This window comes from Syngnathus typhle, linkage group LG2 (assembly GCF_033458585.1).
Source record: "Syngnathus typhle isolate RoL2023-S1 ecotype Sweden linkage group LG2, RoL_Styp_1.0, whole genome shotgun sequence".
Taxonomy (NCBI): domain Eukaryota; kingdom Metazoa; phylum Chordata; class Actinopteri; order Syngnathiformes; family Syngnathidae; genus Syngnathus; species Syngnathus typhle.
Genome location: NC_083739.1, coordinates 16,321,913 through 16,331,547, shown reverse-complemented (window position 1 = coordinate 16,331,547; position 9,635 = coordinate 16,321,913). Strand labels below are relative to the sequence as shown.

Sequence of the window (9,635 nt, the reverse complement as noted above, 5' to 3'; positions counted from 1 at the left end):
TACCGAACACGTCCCACTGTGTGAGAGAGAGATATGGGTGTGTTGTCATTGTCTGCATTGACTAAGAATGGAATTCTGAAAAATGGATTTAAATTAAAATGCATTTCAGGCAGCGCAGCTATATTCTGGTTAGAATGTGTGCCTCACGGTTTGGAGGTTTTTGGTTCAAGTCTCGACCTCTGACCTTACTGTGTGGAGTTTGCATGTTCTCTCTGGCTTCCTCTCGCACTCCAAAAACATGCTTGTTAGGTACATTGAAGACTAGATTGCTCATAATATTTTCTCAATATTTCCCCTGTTATTGGCTAGAAAAAGGTTCAGTTCGCACAGGACCAAACCCAGGAAACAGGTGAGCCGTGATTGGCCATTGCCTAAGGTCTGTTAGTCTGCAGCAATTAAGATTAAAGATTAAAATCCCAATGATCGTCCCACACACATCTGGGTGTGGTGAAATTTGTCCTCTGCATTTAACCCATCCCGTGTGATTTTAATCCATCCCCTGGGGGAGAGGGGAGCAGTGAGCAGCAGCGGTGCCGCGCTCGGGAATCATTTGGTGATCTAACCCCCCAACTCTAACCCTTAATGCTGAGTGCCAAGCAGGGAGGCAATGGGTCCCATTTTAATAGTCTTTGGTATGACCCGGCCGGGGTTTGAACCCACAACCTTGCAGTCTCAGGGCAGACACTACCACTAGGCCACTGAGCCTATTCAATTGGCAAAATGGCATCTTCTTGACATGGATAAAAATGGCTGTAATTTTTTTTCAGCTCAATTCATACTTCACAGAATGGAATGTTGTGTTGAGACTAGTTGAGGCTCATCTGATGGCTGACTGATGTAGTAGAAGGGGAGCACAGAGCCAGAATTGTAACCATAGTACAGTAAGTCAACTGCAAAGGTCAATGAGTGGTAAACCAAGTACAATTCAGTACAAATAAGAATTCACCCATATCCATCCAAAATATCTGACATACACATGTATTTTGAATCAAGTAGGCTTATTTTGGCCTTTGCAAGTGCACTAACATCAGGTGTCAAAGCGTGAATAGTAAGTGGGAAGTGTTTTTCAGCTCAATCGTCAGAGGAAAAAAATAGCAACAACATATACTATGCAGTTATGCAGAGACAGAGAGAGAGAGCATGCGAGAGAAAGAGCAAGCAAGAGAGAGAGAGAGAGAGCGAGAGAGCAAAAGGGGGTAGGCAGAAAGGCGTGTTGCTTCTTTCCTGGCTCCAGACATACTTGTCCTCTCTTCTGGTGCACATGTGCTGGAAGCAGTGAGGAAGTGCAGAGCAGTCCTGACCCAAGTGAGTCAGTCAGTCATCAGTGCGCTCACAACCAGCATCTGTCTATCCATTATTTTGGGACGCATGTAGACTCTTTGGGATAAGAGGAACATTCCTAGCTTTACGTTCTTGGAATATTCAGTCTGATGCTAGAGAAGGCAGGTTGAAATTGTATCTAGAAGAATGGCAGGATTTACCCCCTTTTTCTTTCTGTTGGCGTTCCTTGCCACTTGCGTCTCATCCAGCAGCAAGTCAAATGTGCCCCGCCTCAGACTCTCCTATAAAGGTACATCTTTCCATCTATTAGTCCTATCTACAGTATCAATGTGTCGGGTTACTTGTGTATTGAGAATTTAAATCTTTATTGTTATTGCTCAGTGTCTAACCACATTGTGGATTGCAAGTTAATTTTTTTGCTTGCATGTGATTGGACATTGTAATTAATGCTCATCAGGTCAATGGGTTTACTAAAAATAATGTATGTTTGTTTATATATTTATTGACAACAAGCGACTGGCAAAACATTTAGATGCTCTTCCACCAGATGGCAGAAGGTACAATCAACGTGTACAGTATTCACTTTTTGCGACACTTTTTTCCCCCTAATGTACAGTAAAAAATGCGTAAACTTTTAATGTGCACTTTTTGGCTTCTGTTTTTGAGAGCTTCCTGTAGTGGTGCTTTTATTGTACAGGTTAGAGGGGGGCGGCGTGCTTGTGTGATGAGTGCCAGCGGCGATTTGGGGAAAGTTTGCTCTTCTGTGGGATTGTGTCATTATTAGAATTTATTCACAGCGGTGAGAAAATACCAGCCGAGGATGTTGGCTAATTTATGAAGTGTGATGGGGGATTGTAAAATGACTATAAACTTCCACACTTGCGACTGTTTTCTTGTTGTCTTGATGGATGCTCACTGCTGAAAATCAAGCACTGGAGTGTTCTGTGTCAGAGGTAGGGCCCGACTGATATGGAATTTTTTATAGGCCAATGCGTTTCCGGTGTATGGTGGGGTAAAATTCTAAAAGTTCTGTGTGAATGCCGCAGAACAAACTGTTGTGTGCAAAGAAATTATAATGAACGCTGCATTTGCATTTATTCTGCTGTTGTTGGAAATAGAAATCAAGCATTTGTACATTTGCCAAAAGCCATTGTGAATGCTGAGGCCCAGTGCTCTTCTGTGCCAGCATACTTGGTGTGAATGCCAGGAATCAAGTATTGTCACTATGCAGTTCTGACCCTAATTAGGTTGTGGTCTGAAGCCTCAAAATGAACAATGTTGTGACAAAATAGCAGCAGCATTTATTTTGTGACATTTTTTCATAGTCAGGTTAGTTTTACATTTTACAGTGTAAACTTATCTAAAACCAAAATACTGTACTTTGACATCATAAAGCTTGGACAGGTTTGGTGTGGAAGAACAGCAATTGAAGTGGAGCCAGCAGGCCCCCTCTCAGGTGCAACATCTGCTGACCTCTAGGATGGACAAGAATTCTCGCACATTCCACATTTTGTTCACTGTTCACTTCCTGAAGGTGGAATCGCCAGCTGTCCATGTATTGTATGTATCAAGCACTTCTTCTTGCATCTAATCTAAACCGGCTTTTGGCCATGACTCATTTAGCTGTCTGATGATAAGCTTGCAAAAGTTGGTGCGTGTGCGCGCTTGAATTTGTTTTCAAGGGTTGTTGACAAATCTAGCTCATTGTTTGCGTCCAGTAAAAACGGAGTGGGTGTGTGTAGTCTTCATTTGTGATAGATTGTATCACACAGGATTTCCTTCAGTGCCGTGCCATGATTTCAGGAGAACACTCACGTCGTCTTCCTTTCGGAGGGACGTAGCGACAGCACTCAAGGGGAAACAACAAGGCAGTGGAGTTTTTGGTATAACTTGTGCTAGCGCAGCTAACTGTAGACACCTGCAGTATGAGAATTTATGCCTAGCATGTATTGTTTCAAATATGCTAGGTTATGACTATTGGCACAGTTTATGAACACATTTTTTAGATATGAGCATTTGGAGATGGCCTTGAACTCAATTCCCTTCCCAACAAGCAGCAGTTTGGCAGATAGTGAACAATTTGTCAAACCGTTCTTCAAGTCGTTTATTGGCACGCCCAGTTGAAGTTCACCGTATGAGTAAACCAAGAGAATTACATGTTGTGTGTTCAAACTTTGTATTGAATTTACTTTAGGAAATTCTACTAGCTTGATACAAAATGAATTGAAGGGGTAATGAATCAAATTGACTGCTTGCGGTGTTGCGTTCAAATGAGAGTTTTTACCAGCTTTCCATTCTTTAAATTCAAATTCTGGATTTTGAATAGATGAATAGATGTGAAGCTGTTTTGAAGGTATCTTGAAGGTGAAAACTTGTGTTTTAACATACTTGACAGACTCAGGAAGAGGGGAAACAAGTAATGACCAAGGTTTTGAATATTTTTTTTCGACCTTCAAGTAGCCAATAAAATTATTTTACTTCATTGTAGAAATTGGTCCATTTTTTTCTTGCATCCTGCAAAAAGGAAAGAACTTCTGCCTATAGCGTTGTTGCTGGAGAAATGCTTCCTGAGCTCTTGACCTATAACACCACAGGTTACACACCTTTAATAATTTCCGCCTTGACTTGACTTCACATGGGCCGTCCAAGACGTCTTTCTTGCTTTTCACCTCAGGGAGTGGAGTCTGTCCCTCACCCTCCTACCCCCACAACCCCACCCACCCCACCCTTTGCTCATGACTACCAGGAAAAGCCCTCAGGCTGTTGTATTCCCAGGAGGATTAGGAAGTAATTTTGCGACAGGAAAAGGTGTCATTATCTAATTTTAATCAATCAGGATACGAGGGGGGGGGGGGGGGTCGAAACAGGAAGAAAGTATTTTTTACCTCTGAAAACCTGCACTCTTTGTACTTCTTCCTTCTAATCAAGACCCAAGAAGACATTAAGACATTTACATTCACATGGAAGTCACTTCTAGCACCTAAATCTCCACAGGGGCAGGATGGACTCGATTTAGGTATTTTCGCAAACCGGTGCCAGCCGGTTGTTCTACTTTACCTCATCCAAGTGGTTCCTCCCTTTCCCTCATCCAAGTGGTTCCTCCCTTTCCCTCTACATGCAGCGCACAGGTGGTGTGCTGAATGTCCTTGACGTGTTGGAAGAAGACACTGATCTGCTTGAGTACTGCGGCAGGTCGAGGCATGCAAATTACATTTTGCAAGCAGACCTCCATGGCCGGATGATATCAAATTGGCGCAGAGGGAGGGCCTGTCACAGGAAATGTCCTCACTGTGCCGGAACATCCGTGTAAACGCTCAAGCGCAACTGGGTTCTCTGAAACAAAAGCGTGATGTGAATGTGAGTCATTCGCTGCACACCTTATTTACTCAACATGTTTCATTGTCATACAAGTGTTAAAAAGAAGTTGCCGCCTGCTTGCACTCCTCGGAGGAGCTCTGGCAAAGAGCCACAGTAGTTTCCCATCATGCTTTTTTCTGTCCAATATTTGTCTTTCCTCTCTAGACAAACCTGCCAAATTCTTTTATTCACTCTTCCTGTGTCTTCTTGTAGGCAAACGCAGACACCGAACACATACACACTGGCCGACCTGAGGTACACACACACAGTCGTCCTATACAATATTCACTTTGTTTTCAGCCAAAGCGGGGGGTAACTTGAAAACACAAGGAGCTCTCACCATTTGCCTCTTTTTTTTTTTAGCCGATTACATTAGTTCTCAGAGTCAAGGGTTCTGTTAGTTTTGTCTAGCCGCCTGTGAATGAATTAGCGTGTTTGCTCCATTGGCATCGGCGACAAACCAATACAAAGACGAGTGTTGGTTGTTCTTGGAGCCAGCGGGATAATCTGAGAGCCTGCCGGAACCGACAAGAATGTGGCAGCCATTCCTGTGCTTGAGCACCTTTTTTTGTTTTTCACTTTCACTATTCTTTTTCATCACTCAGTCATTTTTTTCTCTTCTCCGCAGTCATGTTGTGTTACAGCGCGATGACAGCAATTTTTCTGTCGTTTTCTTCTCCACAAGCTGATTTTTTAAGTACTCCCAGACCTCTGATTGAAAACTCAAGAAACCCAAAAAAAAGGTGCCAAATTTTCCAATAAACAATAGGTTTTCAAGTGAAACTATATGCAGTTGAACCAGACGAAACTTGAATATTTTGGCATCCTAAGAATAACAATAAACTGTCAAAAAGTAAATTCAACAATGATTTATAAAATATTTAAAATTATGAGGTGAAGTCACAGTGCAACCTCAAAGTTCCTTATGGTCAACTCTGGGAACCCTTGTTTGGAAATGTTCACTGCATTAATTTTCCGTCATAGGAGTGAAAACAAAAAAGATGTGTTCACTGACTTTTAAGGATAAATGAAAAATATTGAATCCACTCTCTGGATCTTCTTGAAAATGTCAGTTACCTTTTCAAAGGCACTGAAAGAATGAAAGAAGAAAGGTGCACTTGGAAAAATAAAAATAGAACAATACATATAAACCCATGTTGCCAGCACATACTAAAAAACAACTACACACCTAATCTATACATAAAAATCCACATACCTCACACTCTTGATTCTTTTTACCAAAGAACAATTGATAAACTATGAAAATAAAATATTTGGAAACACTTGCAATCATGGGTAAGCCAAAATCATTGACAGTACTGTAGTCCCCCCCCACTGCAAGTGGTTTGGAGTGATTGCAACATTACCGATGGGGTGCCTCCAGCTCTGAGAGGCCATTTGTCCAAACTTTCTGCACTTGACACACCCTGAACACAACATTTCAGCTCTGCACTGATTTATTGTTTCTTTATTTGGGTTGGATGTGCAACTTTGACTCAGCGACTCGTCATGGTTCTCTTAGGCCACTGTGTGTCCAAATGTTTTTCTTTTTTTAACACCACTCAACCGTGCACTACAGTTATTAGTGTGTCAGTCATTGAGAACGTTGTTGCACCATCTGCAAATGTGAGCTCCAATACATATGTTCAGTTTTAGAAACAGTTTTTGATATGAAAACAAAAGGTTTCAGGCCCAAATGGATGCCATCTAGGAAAAGGCTGCAAAAGGACAAGATAGAAAAAGAGAATTGTTTCCAAGAAGTGGCGTCAAGCAGGGCGGTGAGAATGAAAATGGAGAAGGACAGATGTAATGATAATGACGAGTACCGAGGGTGATGAGCTAAGAGCCTTGCCTGTGTTTGGCTTGGCCCGGCAGACTAATCAGAAGCCTCCTGAGATGACAGAGAGGAGAGAAGTGTTGTTATGTATGCGTGTGTGTGTTTTACTGTCCTAACAATTAATAAGGAAAACAGCATTAGTGAAATGTTTTCTTTTCTTTTAACTAAACGTCCAATATTTAATACAAAATAATGACTCAATTCCATCGATCTTTGATTCATTCGCCACTATGGACAACCTTGCTGACCCTAACACGAATTGCTTGGGAATGTGAAACTGCAGCATAGAACAGCATAAATAGTAAAATGACAACATTCATTCACTTTCTGCCTAAAATTTCTGCCCCAAAGTGGTTTTCCAATTTTCCATATAGAGTCGAAAAACAGAGAACTATATAAATCAAAATCAAATTGGAACCGTTGCTGCTTACTTTACGGCATGTCTCACCATGTTGATACATTGAGGTCAAAGAGGTTTCAGCAGTGAGAAATGGTGACAGGTTGCCAGGAAATCCCAGGATTTACTCTGTCATGATTTGACGATCAAGTCTGTGATTTATTTCAATAGTGTTTTTGAAAGGAAAGACAATTTCCCCTTTTTCATTTCTTTTGGTCATAAATAATTTTAAGGGCTTCATTTTATTAAGTCAAGCTTAAACTACTCACTAAAGCACCACCATTCAGTCATTTGTCAGTAAAATCAGACCTTCAAAAATCAGTTTTATGAATGCACTGTCCTCTTGAGAGTAGGAGAAGGTCCAATATAGGTTGAACTGCCTGTGCAGATTTACATCCAATGTTTGCCCAATCACATTAAAATAATGCTTAGTAACTTCTATTAGCATTTAGCATGTACATTGATAGAGCTGACTTGATGATCTTCTGACAGTCTTCATTATCATCATCAAAACATCTGATTAGAGGCATAATATTATTGCGACTTCAACAGCTCAACAAATGATTGCATTTTTCTTCCTGGTCAATAATTTATACGTTCTTTGCTGATGATGGGACAACCACAAAAACAAGAGGTGGGATGTTAATATGATACCAGGTAGCATAAACATGGAGCGGAATGTGTCAGATTCCAAAAATTCTTAACGTTCTGCAACAATAGACAGCCAAGCTAAAGTAAACCTGGAAAGACACTCTCAATGAACGCTTTGTTCGTCGATGCGTAGTTGTGCATATGTGTGTGTGTGTGTGTATGTAGGTGTGTGTGTGCATGTGTGTGTGTGTAAATCAAATGTAAAAGAGCAAATAATTGGAAGCAACCTCAAGTTTGCTTTGCAAAAATGACAACAGTGACTTAAAAAAGACTGTTGACGTGTGTAAGTGATTCTGGCATGCATTTTATATTTTACTGGCATACGCATTCTAATACAATTCAGATGTGCTCCCTTTAGCCTATACCCACAGGTATGTGTGTGTGTGCATTTCAGTCTGCAGCTTCACACAGTGTAGGATCCGACCAGTGGCCAATTTGTACATGAGACATGTCAGCACGAAATCTGGAAGTGAACCACTTCACTCCCTCTGCAAAATCCGTCAACTCCCCCCCAAAAGTGCACATATTCAGTGCATCTGCTTTTTATCACTTGATGGAAACCTATAGCCAGGGAATTAATCTAGTTTCCATGAGATATCACTCCAAACCAGTAGAAATCTTTTCCTTATGTCTAATCAAAGTTAATGACATTGGAATAAACACAAGTACAATGAAAGAATGCAGACTGCCACTGAGCTTTAAACATTGATCACCGTGTGTGTGTTTATTTCAGTTCAAAATCGTGATTACGCATAATAACTATAATAATAATATTAATGAGCGTAACCCTATATTTAAGGCCCGAGGCTGGTTTTAAGATCGACGAGATAATCTGAATGTGAACCTGCCAGTGACAAAATGTGGGTTTTCACAGTATGCAAAGGAATCCTGACCATTATCCTCTACCCACCAGCCAAAAAGGAAAAGAAGGCAAAAGCAAACCCAAATGAGCCTTTTATGGGGAAAATGTGGGCACTTTTTTTGCATAATGTGTTTGGAAAGTAGTTTGGAATGCATTTATTTTCATGTAAAATTCTCTGATTGCCCTGCAGCAAAGTAGTAACAGCAAGAACTGCTTTTTAATTGCACTACTGCAATGCAAATGCGGAATAATTGAGTTTCTACTACTGAAGCTCCCAGTACATCAGAGCACTTGAATGTCTTAAAATAAACATCTTAGCGATACTGGTCTCTGTAGTCCGTGCAAATGTAATATCTGCATGATTTTGAAGTGGTCGTTCGTTACAAGGTCAAATTGATACACACTGCTGCTGCTTTCAAGGCTATCTGGTTGCAGCATGATGCCAGTTCTGCCACGAGGAAAAAAGAACAAAGGGACCAACTCATGCATGTGGAATCGAGTCACCAGATACTCTCATCTGCACATCTATCATTGAAAACCAGTGGATACAAAGGATGTCTTTAATTCCCATTTTAAAATATGAAGCAAATGTGGACAATAAAAGACATTCTTATTACACTCCATGAAGGTCTTTGTCATATTTCAAGTATTTGAAACCAAACCTCCTGGTCATTGAGAAGCGGTTGAATGAGAATGCAAAAAAAAAAGACTCTTCGTCTTTCTTGCAGTTGACACAACCCAGCGCACACAAGCCGTAAGGCTGACGACTGTAAACAAATCCTTGAATAAACGTGCTTATCTTTGAAGTTTGCGATACCATCGGAGGGCTTTGACACGTTCGCAGAAACCAGGCATCTTTAGTGTGTCACTTTCGGTCTGTCAAGGTGGCCTGTGGGGAACCGAGACACATTGAAGACAGATGTAAAGTTTTCCCTTATTTCCCTTGCTTGGAAACAACCTGTGTACCAGCCTAAGAATATCCGATGAATAACTATGTGAGTGGCAAAGGTAAAAGTGACAATGAGGCAGATGGACAGACACTTGGGATGAAACCCAAGACATACTGGAGAAGGGAAGCCGCTTTGAGTGGGGAAAACTAAAACCAGAAAGGAAGTTGAAGATGGATGGACACAAGGCAGCGATTTCCAATGGAGAGCTGAGGTTAAATGGATGGACAGACAGACGGACTAACGGATGGACAGATGGATGGACAGATTGATAGGCACAGGAAAGTGAGGAAAGGGAGAAGT

At 41.1% G+C, this 9,635-nt stretch overlaps 1 protein-coding gene across 1 annotated transcript in view; it reads left to right on the top strand.

Annotated features, from left to right (window-relative positions):
• The first annotated feature begins 1,216 nt into the window (after window positions 1-1,216).
• Window positions 1,217-9,635, top strand: part of sema3bl (sema domain, immunoglobulin domain (Ig), short basic domain, secreted, (semaphorin) 3bl) — a 36,611-nt gene continuing 28,192 nt past the window's right edge. Inside the window, exon 1 of the mRNA XM_061301464.1 lies at window positions 1,217-1,570. Coding sequence (XP_061157448.1) covers window positions 1,468-1,570 — 103 coding nt within the window. The 5' untranslated portion in view covers window positions 1,217-1,467. The remainder of the gene's footprint in view (window positions 1,571-9,635) is intronic.